The 27,317-nt window shown below is 36.6% G+C and overlaps 3 protein-coding genes across 3 annotated transcripts in view; 2 read left to right on the plus strand and 1 right to left on the minus strand.

Annotated features, from left to right (window-relative positions):
- Positions 1-899: 899 nt before the first annotated feature.
- On the plus strand, positions 900-18,086 carry LOC135222372 (uncharacterized). Its single transcript, XM_064260460.1, has 8 exons — positions 900-1,049; positions 10,534-10,766; positions 11,470-11,956; positions 12,940-13,037; positions 13,937-14,037; positions 14,233-14,351; positions 17,960-18,030; positions 18,075-18,086. The coding sequence occupies exons 2-8, from the start codon at positions 10,602-10,604 to the stop codon at positions 18,084-18,086; spliced, it is 1,053 nt and encodes a 350-aa protein (XP_064116530.1). The 5' UTR covers positions 900-1,049; positions 10,534-10,601.
- Positions 18,028-26,218, plus strand: LOC135221713 (trypsin alpha-3-like). Its single transcript, XM_064259497.1, has 7 exons — positions 18,028-18,112; positions 18,509-18,695; positions 19,614-19,734; positions 21,324-21,459; positions 21,677-21,783; positions 22,680-22,766; positions 23,966-26,218. Coding segments are annotated over exons 1-7 (759 nt in total). The 5' UTR covers positions 18,028-18,111; the 3' UTR covers positions 24,086-26,218.
- The window catches only part of LOC135221712 (serine proteinase stubble-like), a 93,570-nt gene continuing 92,346 nt past the window's right edge, over positions 26,094-27,317 (minus strand). The window contains exon 13 of the mRNA XM_064259496.1: positions 26,094-27,250. Within this exon, the coding sequence (XP_064115566.1) occupies positions 27,131-27,250 (120 nt within the window). The 3' untranslated portion in view covers positions 26,094-27,130. The remainder of the gene's footprint in view (positions 27,251-27,317) is intronic.

The following is a 27,317-nucleotide window of genomic DNA, read 5'->3' on the forward strand; positions in this document are numbered from 1 at the left end:
TTTTTTTGCCTGGTTTGATTCCTCTTCGACTGTAAATAAATTACTTTTGACAAAGAGTAAGCATCATAAAGTTTTCATATTTCTCTCTTTTTCCTCTTTTATTTCGTCTCAGTGGCCGTAATCTCTCTCTTTAGTCAAAACTGCAGTCTATCTTTTCATCTCTTCAGCACTTGTAGTTTCCATTTTAGAGCCGTCAGTGTGCCTCACGTGATGCACTGTAGACATTACTTAAGGTGTGTGCATCTTCCCTTTTGGCCCTTAGCTTTGTGCTCCTTTACCTCAGTTCCTGCTACCTTTTTCAGTTGCTGTCCATCCTCTCTAACTATGGACTCAAAATACGTCTGCTGGGTTTCCTCCCAGTCCCACCTTCAGATCCTTGAACTTCATCTCTTTTGACTTCTGGGTCTTCTATCCGGCTTACTGCTGTAAGCGCGGAGGAGCCAAAAGTACCACAGTACTACACTTGACAGCCTAAATTTCGCAAAATTCTCCTCTATCGTCTCGTTTTTCTCTCTAACCTAAGCCTAAATTTCGCAAAATTCTCCTCTATCGCCTCGTTTTTCTCTCTAACCTCTCATTTCCGCTTTCATTTTCTTCCTAATTTATTCAGTCTGGATATTTCTTTCCCCCTCCCTTTCATTGAATTACCCCCACTTGTCTCCATCCTCCCGCCTCGGCCTGTGACAACACTTCTTCCTCATCTACCTCTTCCAAATCTTTTCTTCTTCCCCTCCAACTCCTCCACTCTCTCTATCTCTCTCTCTCTCTCTCTCTCTCTCTCTCTCTCTCTCTCTTTACACCTGTTCCCCTCCCTTTCGTACCACATCAAGTTGAACGAAACATCTGTATCTTTTGTCGGACGTGTTGTTCTTTAGTTTGCCTCAATGCTCGGATGTGTCGTACTATCATGTTCCTTCTTGTGTTGAAACATTGTACGTATTTGTTTCTATAACGTTTACAATATCTGCGTAAAGAAGATTTTAATACTCGATCATTCCTGGTAACGTCATGAAGAGCGACTGATAACAAGAGCTTCAACTCCTGAAAACGTAAGTTTTTTTTTTTTTTTACAGTTATTAAACTTGAAGGGCGGCTTCATAATCAGAGATCGTTTGTGTCAGGTAATCAGGGAGTTAAAGTTAATGTGACTACTCTGTTTGAAGCTACGTAATTTTCAGGTTTGGTCAAGTTGAGCGTCTCATTTTCGTTATCATCTGAAGATTTTTTTCCTCTGCGTTATGGAATGGGTCACGTGATTTTGAGGTATTAACACGAAATTCGAATATGAGTGATATTGGGAAGTTGGTTTTTGTTTGAACTATTATACATTAATGAATTGACGTTGTATTGTCTTATTATTGCTGCAAAAAGTAGTTTGAATAGAAATCACAATAATATTAGTAATATTTTGGCTGTTATGATATAAAGAGTCCTGATGATTACTGAAAGTAATATAGTTGCCCTTAACGAGGCTCTCAGCAGATGATATCGTCACCGGCGTTGTATGTCATAAGCGCGTCGCGTTTTTCACGAAAGCGAGCTTTTTTTTTTTTTTTTTTTTTTTTACATCAAAAGAGCGGCTGAAATTTATATCTTAAGCGATTTAGCCAGACTTTACCGGCTCACTACCAGCGCTTGAAAAATCTTTCGAGATCTTGAGAAATCTTTCAAGATCTTGAGAAATCTTTCAAGATCTTGGAAAATCTTTCAAGATCTTGAAAAATCTTTCAAGATCTTGAAATATCTTTCAAGATCTTGAAAAATCTTTCAAGATCTTGAAAAATTCATTCAAAGCTTGAAAGCTTGAAATGAAAATGTGAAAATCTCCGAATTCTTCAAAATTATGTACAGAAAGTCCTGAAACAAACAATCTAGGGAAAAATGAAAGCAGGTTTCGGTCGGACTGCTTAGTGTTTTTTTTCACAACTTTCTTGTCAGATTTGCGATGGGTTTCGTTTAGAAGAAGACAGTGTCATTGCTATGTTGCAAAACAAGGAGCTAAAGGAAGCAACAGGTACTGAAAAACAGATGAGGTCCATCCCTAAACTTGCCCTAGACTTTCCTTCTTTACTGTCTGGGAAACCGCTTGATGATTTACAGGAAGAATGGAGGGTCTTTATTCGGGCAAAGGAGACAGTGCATCCCATGCTTGCTAGGGAAGTACCTGAAATTTGGCATAATTTAAGGAATGTATCAGATGGAAACGGTCAGCCCAAGTTCAGTTTATTGTCTGACTTCATGTGTGGCCTCCTTGCATTGCCAGAATCTTCAGCCTGTGTTGAAAGAATATTTTCCCAACTATATAATCTGGTGAAGACGAAACAAACGCCGCTCTTCTGATGGCATGTTTTGTCGCGCTTTTTTGACCCTTGGTTTCAATTCTGAATCCGTGCTTTCGTAATACGCCCACCGTCACTCATCATGAGTCATGACACCAACACGAGATCAAGACATCTGGTGACTCGGCAGTGACGCTTTGATTCGGTTAAAATAGTGAATTATTATAGAATAAATTTCATGAAACGAAATCCTTCCCTCTCCATCTTGCAACAGCCTACCTTACACCAATAACGCTTAGCATTTCGTCATTTCATTTAGATCACAAATGTAATTTTTAGAGGCCAATGAAGAATTTGATTTGTCACGATTCAGAATTACTCGTATCATAAGAAATCATTAGCCGTATTTCTTTAATGTTTCGCTCCTTTTATATGATGACGCAATGCACATTTCCTGTCACATTAATGTTAAATCACTCTCAGGGATAAGAGAGAGAAAATAATTTATTGTGCAAAAAAAGCTTACAAAGCACAGCACAACAGGGAACCTGGACGCGGTACGCGAACAGGGGAAAGCCCTCTTGAATGAATGGCATTGGCTGTAGTATTATACATACCTTTTCCACCCTATTGATTACTACACAAACGTCATTCATCAGGGCTGATATGGTACTCAGGTAGTATTACAAAATTTAAATACTTACAAATAACTATATTGGGAAATTACAATATGTTAAGTAGGAATTACCCATTTAGTGATTGCAGTGTATAATTAGTCTTAAGTATTATAAGATATGGAACTTTTATGTATTTTGTTCAATATAAAAAATTATTTGAATGTCTGCTATACAAGATACACATTTAATCAGGTTTCTGTTGAGGTGCACAATTGTTACGGAGTAACATGTGGCATACTTTGGAGTAAATAATGAGCAATGTTTTACTTTATAACAAGTTAAAACTTGAAATAATTACTTGACAGTATGAATGACATTCAGATGAGGTCAACACATAATAATTTATAAAAACATTATAAGAAAAATTAGATATACAACAGTTTTAATGATGCTAACACGAATCTCCAAACTAGGATGTACTACAATGTAGTTTATGCTCAATATGCTAATATAGATATTTAACTGAATGAGTTACATTTAGATGAGGTCAGCATATAAAATTTTACAAAAACGTTATAAAAAAAATAGACCCATAACAATTTCAATGATGCTAACAAGTAACTGAAGAATAAGATGTACTACAATTTAGTTACTGCACAATATGCATATAATTATTTTGCTGAAAGAATTGCGCTTAGATGAGGTCAACACATAGGATTTTAAGAAAATATCATAAAAACAAAGAAGAATACAATAGTTATTTTTTTATGATACTAGGTAGCTGCCGAAAAAGACATACTACAATTTGATTTTGTGCAGCATGATACATTATATACAAGTCTATTGACTATCTAGAGCAAGCAAATTTTGGATGAGTATTGATAACCCTTTTCAGCTCACCAGGTTGCAGAAAATGCTTAAGTAGGTCAACTTCACTCAGTCCCTGTAGCCTGTGATGAGTAATCTCTTCACACTCCATGAGATAATGACTTAGAGTGTGCTTCCTTAACTCGCCACATAGTCTGCAGCATGTTTCTGATGGACTGACAGCTGGCAGTACCTCCCAAAGATATCGGCTCTGCACCCTTAGTCTGCTATACGTTGTTTGCTCTCTTCTGCTCTCCAGTACACAAAGTTTACAGTCGGGTGGTTTTCTTTCAGCAATTTCAAGGTATTTTCTTATTGATGAGTGTGTTTCTTTGAGCATCTCTATTCTCTCATTGTATCTTCGCATTATTTCCACTCCAGCCGAATCCTTCAACATACTCAGGGATGGTGTCAGATTGTAATCCACTCTCTCCTTCCTTGCGCCTTCTTTAGCAAGCTCGTCGACTCTCTCATTGCCTTTGATTCCAATGTGTGAAGGCACCCATATGAATGCAACCATTCCGCCTGCTCGTCTTATCTGTGATTGCAGGTCTATAGCTCTTCACACTATGATGTTTGATTCAGCTTTTCTTGGTATTAGTGATTGCAGGGCACTCAGGCTATCTGTTGCTATTATGGCATTGTCCTTATTCCTATTTATGATACTCAGGGCAGCTGTAATACCTAGAAGTTCTGACTGTAATATGGAGCATCCATCTGATGATCGTAATGACAGAGAGTATATCTCCTCTCCATTCTGATACACAGTTACCCCGCTTCCTGCTCTACCATCTTCCAGAAGTGACCCATCTGCTTAATAATGTACCCGTTCCCCCTGAATACTGACCAGCCTCTGAAAATAGTCATTCTTCAGCAATGCAGGATTCATCTCTTCCTTTTTCCCTTTTAAAGCTGATAGCAATATCTCAGTCTCTGGTATGCTCCATGGGCGGATGCCTTTTACATCTATCTTGGTTACGTCTAAGTATTCTTTCATGCTAGAATCCTCTTGCTGCAGTAACCCAACCATTCTTTAATCTTTTAGGATGGCTGTGAATTAGAGTATCTCTTGTTAATCCAACGTCAGGGATAAGAAAAAAAATATTAAGAGAAAAGGTATACCATTCTTTTGTAGGCTAAGATGAACTATATCTTGCAAGTAAGCTGAACTAAAGCTTTAACGATGAAAAGAAAAATATGGCGTTAACTTTTTTTTTTTTTTTTACGCCGACGCACCTAGTTCCGAGTTCCCACAATATTGTGATCTTCTACTTCCTTTTCTTTAAGCACCTGAGGCAGATTCAGACTTCACCCCAACTCAGGTTTCCTCCATTCAGACATAGTTAATTAAGGATCGAAATTAACCCAGTGAAAAAAGATGAGAAGTCCCAGTGAGAATACCTGCACAAGCTGCTGCTTCCTTTGCAGAGTAAATTAGTTCAGTTGATTAGCAACATTGCTCGATGCATATCCCTTTCCTTAGAAAAAATCTGGTTTGTACTGGTGTCTAACATAACCGAAAGGATACGCGTCTCCATTTAGCTAAAGGCAACCAAAAATCTAGATATTTTGTCTCTTGTAGCAAAAGAAACTGCATTTTGTGATGTCAAATTTTCACCGACAATCGGTGTTAGTCTAACATTGCAAAGTGAATCGAACAATGTTGCTAATTAATTGAACTAATTTAAGGGTAAGAAAAAGTTATCTTGATCAAAAGATCAGGTTAAATGATCTCACCATTTCCTAATTCTTATTTGTTCCGTTGATTCATTAGTTTTAAATAATCTACGTAACATTTGACGCCCTAGTTTCTCTCTCTCTCTCTCTCTCTCTCTCTCTCTCTCTCTCTCTCTCTCTCTCTCTCTCTCTCTCTCTCTCTCTCTCTCTCTCTAACACGCACACTCTCTCTCTCTCTCTCTCTCTCTCTCTCTCTCTCTCTCTCTCTCTCTCTACACGCACATACACAATATATTTACTAAAAGGTCAGAGTTGGAAATGGACACCAATAGATGATGCTGTGCACTTGTGCTCGCTTTTCACTTCCAGATGTTGACGTTTTCGTCATGACTGACGTACAGTATGTTTCAGAGACCGCCCTTCTTAACTATCCGTCGTTCTAACTATCTGTCGTTCTAAATATCCGTCGTTCTAACTATCTGTCGTTCTAAATATCCGTCGTTCTAACTATCCGTCGTTCTAACTACTCGTCGTTCTAGCCAGAGTCAAAGTCCGTCGTTATACCGGATGTCCCCTGAAAATATTTTCCACGACAGAAAGACAGAGAGAAGAAGAAAAACAGACTGACAGATTTATTGATAGGAACCAATCATATGTATCCATGAGAATGGCAGCCCTCAAAAGAACATTATCATTGATACATAGTAAACAGGTGTCTTTAGAAGTTTATAATAAAAACAAATATTAATGCGGTACCAGCCTGGTCTCTGATTTATCCATGTGGCAACCTCAGTTCTCAGACAAGTGAACTGAAATAGTAATACCTAAAGAACAAAGACCAGTAACCCCTACGACGGTCATTGAAACACATTGCTAACCTAAAGAGGTTTCAAAGTAAGTTTTCTTGAGTTGACGAACCAAAGCCAAACCTAGGTTGCCCCGGAACGGCAGCTGCTTTATCGCCCAACTGACTTTTTATTGAACCACACTCATACGCTGGACAAGTGCACAGGAACACACACACACATACAGATATACGCAAACAGATACAACGAATCAGAAAACCTATGACTCATATTCGGACCTACTTCTCCGAAGTAAAAATGTTACATCAGAGGACATGGTTATAATTCACACATACATCCATAATGTATAATTATATATATATATATATATATATATATATATATATATATATCATATATATATATATAGAAATATACAATACTATTATAACATACATATATATATCATATATATATATACATATTATATAAATATATATATTATAGACATCTTATATATACATACATATTATATAAAGTATAAATTATACCATTACATTACAAATATATACTATATTATATATATTATTATTTTATAGCCTATATATATTATAGATGGGTACTATATACAATAATATATATATATATATATTAAATATATATAATATATAATGCTATGTATGTTATGTTATGTTTATGTATGTCGTATGTTTATGTATTGTTTACATATGTATGTACGTATATATGTGTGTATAATTTTTTCTTCCTTTTTATCGGAATATACAGGTTCTTCCAATATTATTGCATCCCAGAAGAGAGGCAAAGCACATAAAATATTTTGGTAACAAGTCAGGGCAAAACGACAAGGGAAACAATGGTAATTAAACATTAATGTGAAAGGCAGTTTAGCAGTTTTGGAGGAACAAACATCTGAATTCAGCCAGTATCCCAGAATGGGGAATTTTGATATCTATTCTACTTATTTTCACTTATTAACTCCATGGAAGAAGAAAATTATCAAGTATCTCAAAGAGCAAGACTACGCTGTAAGTAAGCTGAGTTTCCAGAAGCTTCGTGCTGAATCCCAATATTTTTAAAACTCTTCATTATTATTTAACAATATTAACCGTAGAGACTGTTTCTGAATTCCCATGCTAAGAACACACAGTTATTTACGGCAGAAATTAGCTTTCTGACTACCCTTTATCAGAAAGACTGATCAATATTTGAACCCAAAATGCAGCGGCAGAATTTAATGTTCTTGCAACTGCAAGAAAAACAATGAGAATTTGTTCCCCTTTAAGGAACATGGCTTCTGCAATTCTTCCAGCAAAACTGTTTCATAACGAAGGGCAATTAGTGCACAATGCAAAGATTAAGATACCTTACAATTGGCCTGAATTACCCGAATGTGACATGACTTCTGCAGAAAATGTACAAGACTGGTTTCAAGAAATAATAAACCAGCGAAGCAAGTAGGTGGCGCCCAGAAGGATCAACAAGGAAACAGATTCGAAGAATCTTCTCTTATTTCTTTGACAGCTTATACCGACTGCAATTGTTACACTGAAATTATAAAATCCAGGTGTTAGAAGAAATGACTTGGGACGGCATAATTGCTCGTAAGGGAGCTACTTCAGGTCCTGAGATAAGCTCACAATAATTACAGCTCCGCATGGAAAGATATCCAACTAACTTCAATACAGATGACGATAGTCTCAGAATGAGATCTATAACTGCACAGAGGAAATCCATCTCAGGAGGCGAGGTCTTCAAGCGCGTCGTTCTGTCATCTCTTCTTCACTCAGTCCAACTTTGCTGGAATTGAGCACCTTCTAGGAGTTACAAGAAAGAACACATAAGACTTCATAATTACCACATATATCATGACTGTCTGGATACTTCCAGGGCAGAGGACTCTCTCAGAATCTGTATGCACTGATGAGCCTTGACTAGTTTAACCTACGTTTAGGCAGACCTTCAGATCACCTAACAGTTACCATCTGGCGTTTGATTAGTGACGGCAGGATTATGAAGCATGACCTCAGTACCTTAATTAAGACACGCAAGAAAGCGGACATCAAGTTTCTTGGGTAGATTCCACCTAAACCGTGGAATCCACAATCCACGGTTTATTTTCGCTGTTTCTTGGATTAATCCTTCCTGCAGACGTGTTTCCTACTGGTGATGTTCTGCTGAGAAGTTACCTATATGAGTCTGAGCCATCAATCATCTGAAGTGATGAAAGAAATGAAGTGAGGTGTTCTTATGACCCCGAGGTTAGTGATGTCCTAAAGCACTGTATTACTCGGAGGGCAAGTAAGCTCTCCTGTCTATCATCTCCTCGTTAAACTAGGTTTCAATATACGAAGCAATTGTAAAATTGAATGTTCATTGCAAGTGTACAAGGAGTGTTCATAACAAAATACATCTAAACTACCTTTTATGGGACTAAGAAAAAAAAAGACTTCGTTACATGAATATCTTTCAGGTCGAAATTGACATTATGGTTATCAATTTGTATCTATACATACATACATATGGATATATATATATATATATATATATATATATATATATATATATATACATAAATTTTCGTAAACTGAAAAGTGGCCATGTTAATATTCATTCATAATCTCACCTTGTTCGAGGGGAAGTAGTGAGTTGGCAATTGCTCTAGATATCACGTAGTTGTTACGAAATACCAAAACACCCAGAAAAAATTTATCCCAACTGAATGAGAGTAATGGAGAGTAATCGTAGTGGGTGTAGTTATACACCTGTTATTTCTTTTATGACGTGTCCTGTTGATGATTGTCTTAATAATTGGACGCTAGTACTATAGAGTCTGCTTCATAGTGACGTAAACCGAACATTAGTGTAAAGAATCATTATTTTGCTCCTGTCGATATCGCTTACTGTTCAAGTGACGAAGTATTTCGTTGGCTCACTTGTTGGAATAACGTTGGCTGGTTTGGTTTTATCCGTCACCAGATTTCCTGAAGGCTTTTATGAAGGTAAGTATGCTTTCGAAATACCTCATTAATTTTACAGAAGTCAAAAATAGTTTTTTAGATCCGTAGCTTTCAATAATAAAGATTATATACTCAACTAGATAAAATGGATGTGCTTTTTCATTTTCAGCTGCTCTGTTCACATTAGTCATAGAGCCATGATGACTGTAGCTAGAATCCAGAATTTACTCGATTACTTTTCAAATGTGTTGTGACGAAAAGGATACACCTATGTAGTATATCCTGTTTTTTACTAAGGCTGTGGTTAGATATGAGTGTGTGGTTGATTCTTCGTTCACAAAATTTTGGTTTATTTCTGAAAAATATTTTATCTCATGATCTCAAAAAGATTTGAGGTGTCCCTGAATTTTTTGAAAGGAATTATTTCATCGCTGTTTTAAGTCTGACTTCGCAAGCAATGAGCCATGCCGTTTATAGCTCATTTGGGGATTCTAGAATGACAAGGGATTAAAAAGAAAATTATTGGCCATTCTCGTGGATTTGGTCCTCTCCAAAAAAGAAAAATTATTTTACATAATGCCCACGACGTTCGAAAAAAGTCAGAGGAAAAATATCTCTAAAATGTGTATTTTTTAATGAATCCATTATTTACGAAACGTCAGCCCTGGTAGAAATGGCAAAGTCCGTGATGCAATGCCTTCCCGCATCTGTAACTAAAAACTGTTAGATATAAGTTATCTATGTCAAATAGAGCAAGTTACCTTTAGACATTAGAAAGACCATAAACTGGTATCCCCTAAAAGGGGGAAGTGCCATCAGTTCACCTCACGTGGTGCACTGTAGGTATTAAGGGCCCTTTCAGTGTCCCTTCGGCCCCTAGCTACAACCTCTTTTCTTTTATATTACTGTACCTCCGTTCATATTCTCTTTCTTCTATCTGACTTTCCACCCTCTCTATCAATTGTTTCATGGTGTAACTGCTAGGTGTTCTGCCTGTTACACCTTTCAAAATCTGTAACAGGAGCAACACCTAGCATAGATCCTTAAGTAATTGCTACAGTGCACCACGTGAGGTGAACTGATGGCAGTTCCCCCTTGCGGCTGGTACCAGTTTATGGTATTTTCAATATATCTAAAGGTAAGTTGCTCTGTTTGGCATAGATAAATTATATCTGACAGTTTTCAGTCATTGATGCGGGAAGGCACTGCATCATGGATTTTGCCATTTCTACCAGGGCTGACGTTCTGACTGACACTCTCCCTATCAGCGCTGAAACTGTTACCGGAGATAGTCTAACACGTTTAAATTTGACGTTTCATTCTCTTTCAGGTTATCGGTGTGTTGACCTCACTGCAAGGCACTCAAGATAGGAACCGAGGTCACGGAAGTCTGCAAGCATGAACCTCCTCTTCCTCTTCCTAATCAAGATTTTGCTCTCCTTCCTCCTGGAGGAGGTAACAAGCACAGAGAAGGAGACAGGCCCTGTGCCTTACGCGTCCTTATATAATGGCATTGCTTTTAGACAATTTGGAAAAGAAACTAGAGGCAGAAGGAGCCAGGGCGTAAGTAATGTTATTATTACTATTATTATTAATGTCAATTTTTTTTTAGTTTCTCTTTTTCCCTTCGTTGGATATATATAATATATATATATTATATATATATATATATATATATATATATATATATATATATATATATTATATACATATATATATATATATTGTATATTATTTATATAATGTGTGTGCTGCCCTACTTTCTTCTGTGTATTCATTCCCTATGAGGGGAGTGTGGAAGAAAGCGACAGGTGCGTGTTGCTGAAACTAGGGCTATAAACTCCACATTTTCATTTCTCTTCTCTGTAGTTATGTGTAATGTACTCTAGAATATTTAACAATGTTTTTGTCAAAAGAAATATAAAGACATGAAAACTTAGGACCAAAACTTCCAAATCATCAAACTGATTGGCGTATACTTTGTCTATCAGTTTCATTTTCTTTTAAATCTTTACATAAGTAGCTTTATAAAAACCTTCTTTTATAATAAACTTAGAAGGAAACTCATATTTAGAAAAGGGAATCCACATAACAGTTAATTATTGTTTTAATTACTATTTGACAAGACATATAAGCGTTATATGCGTAGCTCGACCGCTCACGTTTACGGTCTTTTAAAACTTCATCTAGGAAACGGTATGTATAAGGATGTATATATAGTATGAGTGTAAGTTTTATAGTTTTAATATCTTTTTTTGTACCCAAGGACTTCGGAAAAATCCCCGAATTTGGCGCAAACTTCATAAAATGCATCCACGAGAAGGAAACGATACAGGAAGCCCAGAACACTACCATGCAACTCTCTTGTGCTCAGAGACCGAAACCAACAAACGCAACCGTAGAAAACGGGAAATCCAGCGACCAAAATAAGCACAGTAACTCGGGAAAACGAAAGAAGAGGGTTCCAGGTGATGAAGCAAATGTTTATCCCTGGAAGAAGCAAGCGCCAAGGAAAAGGGAATCAAAAAAAATTCACAGAAATACGTATAGAAAAAATAATAAATCCAAAAGGGATGGAAATGGATCGTCGAGCGAGGAAAGTAGCAACGACGACGACAGCGGAAAAACAAAGAAACCTAACGGGAATTATTCCAACAGGAAGACACAACAGTACGCCGGTAAACAAGGGAAAAATAAGAAGAAAAGGAGAAAGAATTCGTGGAAAAGTGCAGGACAGTTCAGGGGTAATAAAAGTAAGGAATTTTTAAAATTTCAGTCTTCCATTTTTTTTTTTTTTTTAACATCTTGGTTAGATTTAAACTGGATAATTTAATACAAATTTTTACTAATACCGCAGTTAATACCAGTTTTAACATTTTTTCGAGTTATTTTTCTATTTTACACTTTAAGTATTCAGAAAACTTTCTAGACAGTTCCCCGTTCATATAGACCCATTATAACTAAAACAAATTTTTCCCAAATATACCATGCCAACACATTCATGTTCTGGAGTCGGTCAGACATGCATCTCTACATACGGGAGTAGACAAGATTACTGTTGGGGAATATAATGCCTTCTAGTACTATATCGTTCACAAATGACAATATTTATTACAAATGAAACAACGAAAGAGGTCATTGAGCTAAGAAATATGTCCCATATAACAACACGTTTAAGGAATGGAGCTGAATTCAGCTTCTCAAAATATATCGAAGGGAAATGTGTTTGACAATACTGTTGACTTAACAAACAGTCAAATTGCATATATACTTTATGAATCATTGATGGGCATTGTACGTTTTAAATTTTTCTAGGTAATACTTGTTGTCAGGTTAAGGTGGCTATACTTGAACAGGGCCTCTTGCCACACATTTTTGTGATGCAGTTCGATTCTTTCTAACCACAAGTCATGTAAGTTTGTTGTGATTTGGAAGGGTATTTTGTTGAACCAAGCCATCCCTTTTTCTTTAGGTCCGTAAAAGAACGTGGACTATTATTCCCTTTAATTACCTGAGAGGGATTTTGATTTGAATTATGAAAGATTCGAAGGGACATCGGCTTTTGCTTCTTTACTAAACCACTGATTCAAGCTCTCTGATTTTGTAGAGAGCTTCAATCAGCAATAAAATAAATGAACTGTGCATAATCGGCTTGCGCTCACAAGTGTTCATTCGTTGAAGCTAATCGATACAGTTTCTGCTAACTCACTGTCCTCAACGACTTTCAATCTTACAGCATCTGCATCTTGTGGAAACTCCTATACAATGGATGTGGGCGACAAACTCACCTTCAAACTACCAAGAAAGTCTGCGACCTGCGAAATTACATTCGAGGTGAGTTGCTTGCTTCGTAGCCCTGAAGCTGAAACGGAATTCCGTTAGACAGTAAATTTTTTTTTATCCATTGGCGGCACCAAGTTGATAAGGTACAAAAAATAAACAAATAAAAATTTAGTCTTTAAAAGAGATTCTTTCTAAGTATGCATGCGAATGTGTAGTATGCGTTGAAGCGTGTACAGTACGTATGTATGTATATCTAATGTATTCAAGGAAAATAATATTCATATTCTATATTTGGTCATTATTATGGAGTGCTGTTTTATGGGTGAACAGGTAGATCGAAGGACGTCATTAATAAAGGTGAGAAAGAAAACCACATAAACGCAAGTGGGGAACAACGCAGCTGTTGTACCGTGAACACCAACAGATGTATAATACGTGTAATTAATATGAAGAGAATCCCAGTGAAGTAATACAAAATGCAGTCGGTGGATTTTGCTTCTGGCACCCACAATGGCGATCAAAACGAGATCCTGCAAACAAAGCGTTATTGCTGGAATGACTTCACGAGAAAATTAACCGTTGTAGCACATCACTACGGCCATCTAGTTTGAGCACTGTAACAAAACAAAACTTTATTTTGAGAAAACTGTTTAGTGAGACAGGAAGGACCATGTCCACCGCCAGAAAGGATCATCGTTATTTTCCACTTTATCAGAGATATAGGAACCTCTTTCTAATCTGATAACGAAATTAATCTGGCCTCACCAAGGTAGGAATAGGAAGGTTTAGACATGAGTTCCTTTTCCGAAAACAGCTTTATCTAGCTGACGTAACAATGAATTTTGCCATTACATTTCACTGTCTTTTTGCTAAATATAACGGTAGGGACACACACCACTTAATTAACTGCAGCATACTCTTGACTTATGGAATTTATGCTCTATTCTCAGACAACTTCACGCGCTGCTTTGAACGTGAAGTGCAAAAGATTATCTCTTCGAGAATGCAGCACCGAGTACCTGTACCTCCACGACGGCAATGAAGAACAATTGTAAGTTTGCACTATAAAACTATTATTGTCTTGCTAAAAGCCGAATCACAGAAGGTCTTGACTTATAAGAAGTGATAAGTATTTTCCATGATTTAATACCAATGAAGTGTCGATATTGAATTACTAATAAGTAGATAATGACGGTGAATCATAATTACCTGTTGATGAAGATTGTAAAAATGAATGACTCTGCAGATATTGCGGAAAAGCAGGCCCACAGCAACTAACACAAGCACAAAATGCTTATTTCCTATATGAGCGTTTATCGGGAAGGGCTGCCAAATCCAGGATTCACTGTACGATTGCGGGAGTCAGTAAGTATTATCAAGAGATTCCATTCCTGAAGTTTTCTTATGATTTATTCATTCATATACTGGTTGTTCGTGTGAAGAAAAGTATTTCTCGACCAGAGTGAGGAAAGAAAAAGGGGAGAAAGAAGCGTTCGCGAACTTCTCTGCTTTGAAAGGAAACTAAGAATAAAAAAAAATGAAGATTTTTAAATTCTAATATTTCACGGATGGTACCAATGAATAACTCGTCAACAGACTCTCAACGCATGTCAGAATGCATTGAAATGTTTGCTCATATCCTATGGTCATGTATGAGGATAGTCAGAAGTCAAGTCATTTGCAAAGGCAGTGTCCATTGCCACACTTCTTAAAAAGAATTCCTAACTAGGAGGAAAGACTGTGGCTAGTCAAAGTAACGCACTATGTACAGATATCCTATCTTTTGTAGATGGTAAAGCAAAAAGGATGTCAAGGGAAAATAGTACGAAATGTCCTCAGGCTCTAATGACCGGAAAGGGGAGATGTAGGGAAGTTAACAAGGTGAGTGTCAATTGTATGGCGATGGAATTCCTCGCAGCTGATACGAGCTGGTAAATAGTGGTAGACAAGTGAATGCTTTCAGAAAACTTATTGGCAGTTCCTGTTCACTACAGAAAGAAGGAAATATATCATCTGCAGAACGATTTACTGTGAGATAAATGCGGCCTTGTACCATTTTTTGTGTAAAGAAAATCTTACGATGACAAACTTGATCTTTACTGTTGATCGTAGCGTACCCAGATCGACAATATCTCAAATAGGCATGGTATACCATTGCTCAGTCCATATACCTAGAGTAATTTCAATACGGACATTGTAGCTCTTTAAAAAAAATCAACCCTATATGTTCAGAAAGCATCTTGCTAAACACGACAAGACAATGAAAATTTCTTGAGAAATAAGTGGCAGATGTAGAGAATAAAAAAAAATGTGTGATTAACATCATAATAATGATGAAACGTACTAGCACCGAGAACTGGAACTAGTGAATGTTACAAAAATAAAAAGTAATTTCAAGTTCTTTCTGAATATTTTTTTTCTATGAATTAACTTCATGACATGAGTAAATTACATTTCATACGTGTGTACTGTGAAACTACACGGTATTAGGTCAGAGTGTCGAAAGACAGAGTGTCGAAAGACGGAGTGTCGAAAGACAAAGTGTCGAATGGACAAAGTGTCGAACGGACAATGTGTCGAACAGACAATGTGTCGAACTGACAATGTGTCGAACAGACAATGTGTCGAAATGACAAAGTCGGAGATAGAGAGTGAGAGCATTAAGTACCAAATTGTATAATGACTGAAATTAGTTGTTATCAATTCTAGAGAGAGAGAAAGAGAGAATAAAGTAGCAAATTGTCTAACGACTGAAATTACTTGTTATCAACCTTTAACTATATAACATTGTTTACACTAATATATCTTTTACATATATACAGTATGCATTCTGTTAGAGCTTCACTCACCAGTTAACTCCCTTCGAGATTCAAACGTTTCAATTCATTTCCATTCTACCAAACCCTCCATAATGGAAAATGGTGTAAAAATATATTCAACAACCCAGAATGTCAACACTTTGAGGTCCAATAGAAGATGGTTCTGTGATGGAACCTTCAAGTCGGCTCCAAATGGAAAACAACTATATACCATTCATGGTCTTATTGATCAAAATATGACTTTACCGTTAGTGTACTGCATTACCGATAACAAAGATGAGACTACTTATTCCATCATTTTATAGTTTTTGCATGAAAAGCAATTAAATCCTGTTTCCATTACTGCTGATTTTGAACGCTCGGCCATCAACCAAATGAGGATAATTTTCCCGGAAGCCACAATTTATGGATTGTTCTTTCACTTCGGACAGTGTTGTGGAGGAAAATCCAAGCCCTTGGGTTGCAGACATGGTATAACGAGCGCAATAATGCTTTTATTATAAAGCAAATTCAGGCCATCGCATTTGTTCCTCCCTGTGATGTTTGTACTCCGTTCAATAAGTTAATGGAGTCTTTTGACGAAGAAACCGATGAAATATTAGGAGAATTTTTACAATATTTTGAAGCTACATGGCTGGGAATCGTTCAGAGGGGAAGGAGAAGAAAGCCATTGAATGAAATTGACTTATGGTCAGTTCACGAAAGAGTGGCAAACGATTTGCCTAGGACCAATAACTCCGTTGAAGGTTGGCATAATGCATTTCATAGAAGAGTGAAGATTTGCCACCCTAAAGAGGACAAGCTTTTACGAAAACTACGTATGGAGCAGGCCAGTACTGAAATAATTCTAGAGCAAATTCGACAAGGCAGAGATGTAAGAAAAAAATATATAAAAAATAAGCTATCCTTATCTTAAGACTAAAAAGTATTTTTGATACATACGACGTCAATCTTGGATTAGAATATCTCAGAGCCATCGCTCACAATCTTTAAACAAATATTGATGCAAGTTTTTTTAATACATTAAATTTTTATATTTGGTATTTTCATATTTTATATTTTTTCATAAATAAAATTCTTAATGTTTTTAAGCTGATATTGATGAATAATTGTAATTCTTTACTGATAAGTTTCTTTAAACATCAATGCATTTGTATTTTCATACTTTTATATTTTCACATAAATAAAAATTTTAATGCTTTTAGGCTAATATTGATGAATGATTGTAATTCTTTGATAAAAAGTTTTTTTAATACATCAATACATTTTATTTTCATATCTTATATTTCCTTATAAATAAAATTTTGAATACTTTACTTTTGTTTGAATGACATCGAATGTAATTTTGATAACTAATTTGACAATTTGATACTTTATTCTGTCTCTTTATCTCTAGAATCAATATGTAAAGGATATATCAATGTAAACATTGTTATATAGTTAAAGGTTAATTTGATAACAACTAATTTCAGTCCGTAGTCAATTGGATACTTTTATCTCTCTCTCTCTCTCTCTCTCTCTCTCTCTCTCTCTCTCTCTCTCTCTCTCTCTCTCTCTCTCTCTTCGGTTTTATCATTTGACACTGGCAGTTCGATACTTTGTTTGTTCGACACTTTGTCCATTCGGCACATTGTCCTTCGACACTCTGTCCTTCGACATTCTGTCCGCACACGAAACTACACATGCAGTTAGCTAACCGTTCAAAAAAGTATATGAAATTTAGTCTTGGGTTATGAAGCAGAGACTGGAACATTTCTTAAAATGCTAGAATTTGCACTTTATCGTCCTTTTTATCATCTGGGATATCTAATTTGGTTATAGATACCCTGCTGTTTTACCTGAAACCTAAAGTTGTAGATATGTCTACTTGTGTCTTGATCAGTATGGTCGAATCCTGAGGACCAGACTAGGCTTTTTATGCCGTTTAAAGGCTTAGATCGCTTACCACTCTTTCTACTTAATGTGCTCCAGTTAGCTAGCCTACGTGTCTGAAATTACTAATAATCTAGCTTTATTTTTAATTCGGATACTCCCCTTTCATGGGTTTAACAAATAAAACTTCAGATATTTTTGTGTTATAGCTGAAGGCTTAATATCACTGGATTTAGTTTATCTATTTTTTTTTATTCTATCTTATTTTTTTGTATGTTTCAGAAATGAATGGAGGAGGAGGTTCTGGAAGTGGCAGTGGCAGTGGCAGTGGCATGGCAAGTGGCGTGGCAGTGGCAGTGTCAGGGAGTGGCAGTGGCAGTGGCAGTGGCAGTGGCAGTGGCAGCAGTAGCGCCCAGGCTACGAATTGTGAAAAAAGTATGTAATTTAATTTCAAGAGAGTGATAGGAAGATAGATAGCCAAATACAGACCTTATTATAAAAAAACAAATCTTGTCTTAAAAATGACAAATCGAAACAGAAGTTTATATGTATAAATTTTGATGCCGTAGCGGAGGCTGCTCCTTTCCCATTTCTGTTGGCCTTACTCCCGCCAAGAGTTTTAGAATCGGCGTCTGCCTGCTTGTGAGGAACGATTCTCTGAAAGAATTGAAACGAAAAATCTCGGTGCTCTGAGAAACTAATTCAGATTTAAACAAATTAGAAATGTTTCTTTTTTATCCGCATAGCAAACCTAAAAGTGTGTATACATATATATGTATACATTCACATTTACTCTAGAATGAAAATCAGAAACTCGCGTTCATTTCGCAGTGTGTGGAGTTTCCTCAAGGAGTCTTGCTGGAACCCGCATCGTTGGAGGAAGCGAAGCTTCCCAGGGCGCCTATCCGTGGCTAGTCTTAGTTCGGGTTTATGACGTGGGATCTGTTATGGAGTGCGGTGGAAGCATCGTCACCAAACAGCATGTGGTCACGGCAGCTCATTGCTTCGAATTTAGTGGGTAAGTTCTGTCCACGATTTTATATAATATATATATATATATATATATATATATATATGTATGTATATATATATATATGTATATGTACATACATACATAAAGGTGATGCAACGGAGGAAAATTGAAAGGCGAGAAAACCAAGAACTTTCAGTCTAACATGACCCTTTAGTGTTAGACCGAAAGTTCTTGGTTTTCTGGCCTTTCAATTTTCCTCCGTGGCATCACCTTTATTTATACATAGCATCACGTTGTATATACTTCGTGATCAAGTTATTCATATATATATATATATATCTATATATATATATATATTATATAATATATATATATATAGATATATATAATATTATTTGGATCTTCAGGCTTTATAGTGACAAGCGTATCCAAAAAAGAGCAAAGAAGTTAAAAGGGCATTGGTTCTATTATACAGTTGCAAAATGTGGGTTGTCAATTTTTAGGATTTTAACAATCTTCCCGATGTAACCATTAGATTCTGTTGTTATATACAACGTTTTGAACAGTTTGGACCCTCATTAAGGCTTAAACGATCCAGTTTCGCTTTGCCTCCCCTCCCCCCTCAACTAACAGTCTTCCCGATACAATCTTTGGTGAAAGCCTGGAAAATCAAGTGTGTTTTTTTTAATCTTGAGGAGGAAAGATGAGGTCCATCAACCAATTATTTTGACGAGCAAAATAGCATGAATTCTTTCAAAACAATTTACCCTAATACTTGAATATATTCTGGTTTTTCATATGCCCACCAATATTTATATCAGTAAAATGCACTCCCTTAGTATTCAGTGATTACGGGAAAAGGAGTTTTCTCTGATTAATACCTCTGCTTTTATCATGAGAATTCAAAGTAACTTTGTGTTTCAGGACTATTTTAGTTGAGTTCTGTCTCTCCTTCTCTTCTAGAATCAAAGAGGTGGTAATCACGGCTGGAGAGCATAATCTAGACAGCTCCACTGAAGCTGTCACCCAAGTCATAACTGCCAAAGATTACTTTCAGCACCCTAAATATGATTCTATAAATCAGGTAAGACAACAATCAGAGAGAGCCGGAAGTTAGTATATTGGAAATTCATATAACGAGACACCCACCTCACCAGGTTTGATTTCTGAGTAGGGCAGAACACTGTGGACCTTTTCACACCCACCCTAGCCAACCCCCGCCCCCACAACTCCATTAATGACGGTTCACCGTAATGTCACACCTTAGCATGTCGAATAAAGGTCCTATGGGTGTTATAGATGTTTCTGAGGAAAGTGCTGGACAATTATAAAAGTTCACAAACAATTCATCGCCTTTTTTTGGCATGGTACAAATTTCAACAGATCTGACAAAATTCCTAGCGTTTGGAGGGTTGGTTACACATTATTGCAGAGTTGCCACATCATAATGATAACAATACTTTACCCTAACATTTTTTATTATATACAGCACTAAAGAGAAATGCGTTGTCTTCATATTCCACGTTATAAGCTAAGCGGGTCAAGTATTGTTACTATTCTACCACAATGTCGTCACGAGTTCCCCATGACTAAGGCGCCACCACACCCTACCAAGATGCTAACTTTGTGTCTACATGAACACCACAAGACGACGCCTGCATGGATGTCGTGCCATGACTTGTAGTCACTCTTGGTTAGCTGAGTCTTGGCAAGTCGTGACACATTGCTCCAAAGTATTGGTTGTTCGTCATAGTTTCAAGTCCCTTCAAACTAGTATCAAAATAGTATTGAGGTATATCGTGAGGACACTGTACAGTATCATGGCATATGGTACTGGTGTCATACTGGCATTACAGATATCATAACCCAATCGTGATAAGTAACAGGGTTTTGAGCTTAACAGGAATATGGATCACATCTTTCTGCAATTATAAGTCGGAGTGTATCACTGCGAATCAGTATAAAAAGTGGGAAAATAGTAGGTAAATGGCTTTAGGCTTATTGCAGTGATGCCAGCTGGGCCTCTGTCGGCTTAAGCATGCGGCCAGCAAAGCCACCCCACATAAATGGAAAGAGCGTATAAGTAAATATATTCAGATTTTCGACATCAAACATATCACTTACCAGGAGGTGGCTGCAGCGAAAAAATAAGAACAGACATTGCCAGATTCACATTTAAACTGCTAAACCCACGACGAACTCTGTACAGAAACTTTCCATGATTTTTCATCCTCTTATGCAGAAGATTCATGAGCTCCAGACCTAGTGCATCTTGTTTCTTAGGCATCAAGGCCTCTCAATCCAGTACCTCTTTCACGCCATCTATCCAATACTCTCTGATTCTTCCTAAAAACCAGCTTTTTACCAACGTCTAGGTGAAGCGCATTTATTTACACATAATATATATACACTTTCACATGTAATAATATGATGAATGCATCAGACTTATTAAATGTTTTCCGTTCTAGATATTTACAGCCTTTCATAAGCAGTATGCGTGTAAACGTGCCTGCAATTCTCATTGGAAACTACTTTTAATTACTAGGTTGTTGTTTTTTTAACTTTAAGTCTTATCATATTTTTAATTTACGTGTGAATCTACAAACAACTATGTAGCAAAAAAAGAAAATCAGCTTATTAGCAGTATCTTACACAAATTCCTCTCTGTTCAAGATGAATGACATTGCCATTGCTGTTCTGAAGAAACCCCTGAAGTGGACAAAAAACGTGAAGCCCATTTGCCTCCCAACCCAGACTAACTTCGATGGAAAAGTGGCCCGCGTCGCCGGTTGGGGAACTCTCAGCTACTGTAAGGGACATCACTGTTATTCATAACTCTCCTTCAAAACCCTTTGTATTATCAGTGCCATCCTACTATTATGTTTTTTTACCTAACAACCGGATGTTTCTAAATCAAATCTGTGCCGTACAGCTTTATAGATCTGTAACACTCGTGTTAAAATTAAAGTACGCCTGTTTACGGAAAGATGCAACGGCCTGATTGATAAATATTACCATAATTTCAGCGGGAACACTTCCAAGCACACTGCAGGAAGTGGCCGTGAAAGTTCAGCCTCTTGGGAAGTGCAAGAAGTCGTACTCTAAGGCGTCCTTCACTGTCAAAACTACCAACGTGAGTTCAAAAGGCATTGTTTTCTCCATAAAGAGAATCTCAGTTCACATATTTGATCATTTTTACATTTAACATGCATTTGTACGTTAGTCACTCATGTTTTGTGTCCTATCTTTACATGCTGTAATTCCCATTTATCTCCACGATACAAATAATAGGGGTAAGGGGAGGGGACCCTCCAGTAACAGTACACCCGGTTCTAAGGGAATCTCAGAAAAGGTTGAGTAGAGCGTTATAAAAAGTGATCCTAAATGCATATTGTGGTGGGTTTTACCTGTTCTTTTCATTGATGCCTCTACGAGCTCTAGGTGTAATAAACAAAAATCAACAAGCTGTCAAAAATAAGAAAAGAGTACTAAAATAGTCTGCAAATTAAAGATGATAATGAGCTGAAAAGTGAAGGGGACAATGTGCAGTAAAACTAGCAATAAGGAATGGATGTAAGTACTTCCATCATTTCTGAAAACCTTTGGATAATTAATGGGAATTCAGATATTGACCTGTCATAAAAAGAGCCTAATCCAAAGAGTATTTTCTTCACAGCGCAGTAAACTAAATGCTATAGAGATCCTTGGATAAAGATGGAAGCACAACGAATCTCTAAAGGGAGGTTTATTCGTCTTTCACACAAATTTTGTCTCCTTTTCTCTTCTTCTTGCTCTAACCACACACACACACACACACACACACACACAAGAGTAATTGCAAAAAAAGTCGCCTCTCATCTCCGATTGAGAAAGCTGTCTGGCACATTGGTTTTTAATCTTTAGTAACAATACAAAGAACTGCCCGTTGCCCCTGCTTGACAATCTATCAGGCTTAAAGCTATTCTCACCTTATTACATTTGGAATAGAAGTTTATACAGCAATTTTCTTTTTTGTTTCAAAACCTATAGATCTGTGCTGCTTCTCCTGGAAAGGATGCCTGTCAGGGAGACTCCGGCGGTCCTCTAATGATCCTTACAGGCAAAACTTGGTCAATGGTAAGCTATGCTCTTTTCAGAGAAAGAAAACAAACTGATGAGAAGTTTTATCTATTAATCCATGAATTCTATTCCTTTATCAGTGTATGTGCTCTGTAGTTCAATTGCAGTCTTTTTCTTTTATATATTTCTTAACATATTCAGAACCCGTCATTAAACCCTGCTTATTGCAATGTAGGCTTTACTAAAGGGTCGTTTGCAGCGCCCCTTCGGCCCCTAACTGCAACCACTTTTTACCCTTTTATTTTGCCTCCTCTCCTGCTTCCTGTCTTCAATCTTGCTGTCCAGCCTCTGTAACTATAACTATTGCTTCTGAAAGCAACTGTGGAGTTGTCTTCCAGCTCGACCTTTAGATCTTTGTACTTCATCGCCTTTATTTTCTGGATTTGACTCTCTCTCTCTTTACTATCCTAACGCTCAATAACCTTAGTGTCCCTTTGGCTTGACAGCCTGAATCTCATAAATCAACATACTCAGACCGGAACACCGTGATTCTGAAACAGCTTTTAGGAGCAACAGTGCCAGTAGTGGTTCTGAATTAGTTTGAATATTTGTTTTTAGATTATTATCTTTGTAAGGAATTCTTTCATGGATTAGTCATTATTTTATTATATCTCCCGCTTTTGTTAGATTCCAATTTCCATGAGAATGATGAATATGTTTTTTTTTTAAAGAACAGGAACCCCTCCTTTCTCATTCCCTCTCATTCCCTGATAAGCTGGTTTCCAATGTGTGAGTTCAGTACCTAAACTGAAGATTTATATGGTAGACGCCATACTATTAACATGGAAGAAACATATGAGGCAATTGAGTCCCATTCTCAAGATAAAATGAAAGTGGTTAAGGTTACAGAAAATGAGAAGTAGGAAGATCATTCCGGAACTTGGAAATGGAAACATTCCTAGTTGCGCAATTTGCCAAACAGTGAACTGCAAATAGTCCAGGTAGTTTGTATCCTGACTGGTGCTACATTATCAAATGACAGGGGCTTGATTCTGTCTCCATAATGAAAAGTACAATGCCAAAATAGTTTTTGTCGAAAAAAATTAACATAAACAGCTTAGCGCAGAGAGAAATGGATTCCAATGAAGCACTTCGCATTAATCAAATGATATCTTTGTACGTTGTTTGAGAGTTATTTAATCTGAAAGTTACCCTTAATAAACATAAAATTGCCTATTTACCCATCCCAACATCAGATTGGAATCGTGAGCTTTGGCATAGGCTGTGCTGAAGTTGGCTACCCCGGCGTTTACACAAGAGTCTCTTCTTACAAGCAGTGGATCCTAGACTCTGTGTCATCGGGTTCCTGTCGATAGCCAACAGTATCCTGTCTTGCTGACGTTGATTTTGTGATGAAGAATATCTAAATTATAAGTTTTAGGCATTATTGCAACTGTAAAAAATTTTTCAGGTGGGCAAATGGCTCGAAATATTTTGCAAGGGAATATTACGTAGTTCTTAGAAAGGGTTTCTGAGGTGAATTTATGATCTAATTCTAATGCTTTTCTTTGATGATTCTAATGAAAATCGTATTTGTGAACTGACGTCCTTCAGTTATATTTGCTACGGGTTTGACAAACTGGTATACAATTTGTTATATGTTGTCACTTCAGATGCTAATTCTTTTATTTATTTATTCATATATTTATTTATTTATTTCTGGATTTATATAGAACGTCATAAATTTTTCAACATGAATCTTACAAGCTGTTGACTAGTTATGGCTTTAGGAATAATTCCGTCTCAGTTTTGGTCCTTAATTTCCTCATTTATGGTACCAGTATTTCTGAATTTATAAATAATGCAAGTGCATGCCCAAGAGTTAATCGTTACGAGTTAAATGACAAAACCACCAACGGGTATAATATGGTTTTTAATAGTAACACTTTAAAACTGCCAGTTCATTCAAGTTCAGTTCATTCCAGTTCATTTTTCGAAGATTCTGTCCTCCAGCCAAAACTTTCAGATGCCGAGCGCTTTTTTCTAGTGTTCCTCCCTACGAGAGCATTAATTGATGTAATCCTTCAATTGTAAAAATTAAAAGCCTATGTGAATTTTCTACTTTTTTTGGACGATAGGTAAAATCAGTCTTTTAAACTGTAATAACTACGTTTTTTCTGTAGTTATGTCACTTCAAAAGTTTCATGCCATTTCAATTTCAGTGTTGCAATGGCAACTCCTGGGATAGCCTTAATGATAGACTTATTTTGTAGAAAGACATTCATGTATAAATAGACAGAGAAAATTTCTTTGAGTTTTAATTCAGATTTTGTGAAAAGATACATTTTACTGATATGATTGTTATTTATAAAAGTAAACTTCTGGCAAATATATCAAAAGAAACTGCCTTGCTTGCAGTGAAGCCAAAATTTGCCTAAAGGTAGATCAAAGAAATAATGATTCTCCCGTTTCTTTGTAAATCCATAAGGTATTCATTTGCTTTTTTCATAATCCTGATATATGCCTGTGATACTCTCCTGTGCTCATTTTTTATTCAACAAAGTTAAATATAAAGTATTTACCATATATGGTCAAACATCTCCAGGACGGGAGATTCAATAAGGAAAGATAAACATTTGTGAGAATATGCTCTCTGTAGTACCAGGATTTTAGTCCCTCCTAATTCTTTAAAAATAGGGTGAAAAATACAACATTATATTTTTGAAAAATATAATCAGACACATTAGACAGAGTTCAGGTATTTGTACTATCCAGAACAAATATGGCAAAATAAATAAGGCTATTTACATACGTAACTGCAGGAGGCTTCTTTTTTTTCGTCAGGTACAAAAACATTCGTAGAGGGATGTGTATAAAACTGTGTTGTGCATATCACTGTTTAGCTAATCTACGCTTCGTAATGAAAACACTCTGTTCAGAATTTTGAGTCTCGGGAACTGAGTATCGTAGTATACGACGTGCGCTCATGATATAATCAAGGAAAACGACCTGTCTTCAAGAAAAATCAAAACAATCACTTACAAACAATAGCATAATATTTGGTCTTATTACAATTGTGATATTTCAACCCGTCAATGACGAGAAGTCCACTTCAGATTCCACTTCTTTCAATACTAGAAATAATTTACCTTAATATATGACCCATAGATATTCGCATTCACTTAATCATTTTTATTCATCATTTTTATTCTTCAGAATCTTTTTCAGATTAATGAACAGCAAAATTATGAAAAAAATTATTAAATTTTCTCATGCGGGAAATTTTAATCAAATTTGTACGTCCACCAGTTGAGTGACCTCACAGATGTGAATGCCTTCGCGCTCATGGTTTTACAATTCTTGAAAATATCGGAGGCACCAAAAATATATAAAAAAAAGGACAAAAAAACATTATTTTACTAAATTTGTGAAAACTACTGATAGAACTTGTTTGTTTCTCTATGTTTTAAAGTGTGAAGAATCATAATAAAAAGGCATGTGCTTTTCAATACCTTTTTTTCCTTTTTTTGGTTAAATAAAATCAGTCACCTAGGATGATATATGGGATAACCACTCCATGGCTCACCCATTCTAGGTGATGTAAATTTTACTTAGAAAAGAATTTATAATAATACTTACTGCAATTTTCTTTATGACGTAAACGAGGGGAAAATCCTTGTATGAAAGTCAAGCTTAGACGAGATTTGGAAACAGATTATTATGCTTACTATGTAGGTAAATGAGTCTCCTCATGCACACTTCAACGTTTCACGAGACATTATCATTCTGAAACTTATCGTTTTTTTTTTCTTTTCGCTGGAGTATTTCCACAAAGGCAACAGCCAGAGCACACTCCTATGAGAATGTGCTACACACGACTTGCATGTATACAGTTATGCACGCAAAAACTTAAACAATATAAATAAAGATGAAAAATTAACCAGCATAACCGCTGTAGACCAGATATGTATACTAGACTCATCTGAACGGTAACCCATATCAAATAATTCTCACCATTCCTAGATAGTGACCTCAACGGGTTTTAACCCGGTAGGTATCCACCTTTGCGGCGTCTTCAGTACAGTCCCTTTGGGGATTACTGTAAAAACATAAACGAAAGACTAAATATCGTAAATATAATTACCCCAAACAAATATTAGTCGTAGATAACTACCCCCGAACTTTGCTGGGGTCACTATCTATGGGAGATCCGAGTGACACCTGCGTCCCTCCTTGATTTTGTTGGTGGTGGCATGTTGGCTCTTGAGAATTGATCTAGCTATCAGTTGAATTTCATAACAGCATTCACTGAATGCATTAGTGTACGCCAGTCATTGACTGGAATAATACTGCATTCCATGCATTGTGGCGCCATCAAGGCTTCCTCACTTGCTGGAGAAACTCACTGTACAAGGTTCCAGCTAGTCGCATGTGCTGTCTTTTATTCTGGCGAAGATCCACTGTGCATAACTGGGAACCAAAGTGTTGACCCCAGGAAAGCCAGGCACGGCGCACTTGAAACCAAAGGATATAATGCCCAACTGCAAGGAAAAGTTATCAGTCACGGCTGTAGTGCATTATGCTACACATAATTCACTGTAATTTCAT

Source organism: Macrobrachium nipponense, chromosome 3 (genome assembly GCF_015104395.2).
Source record: "Macrobrachium nipponense isolate FS-2020 chromosome 3, ASM1510439v2, whole genome shotgun sequence".
NCBI classification, from domain to species: Eukaryota; Metazoa; Arthropoda; class Malacostraca; order Decapoda; family Palaemonidae; genus Macrobrachium; species Macrobrachium nipponense.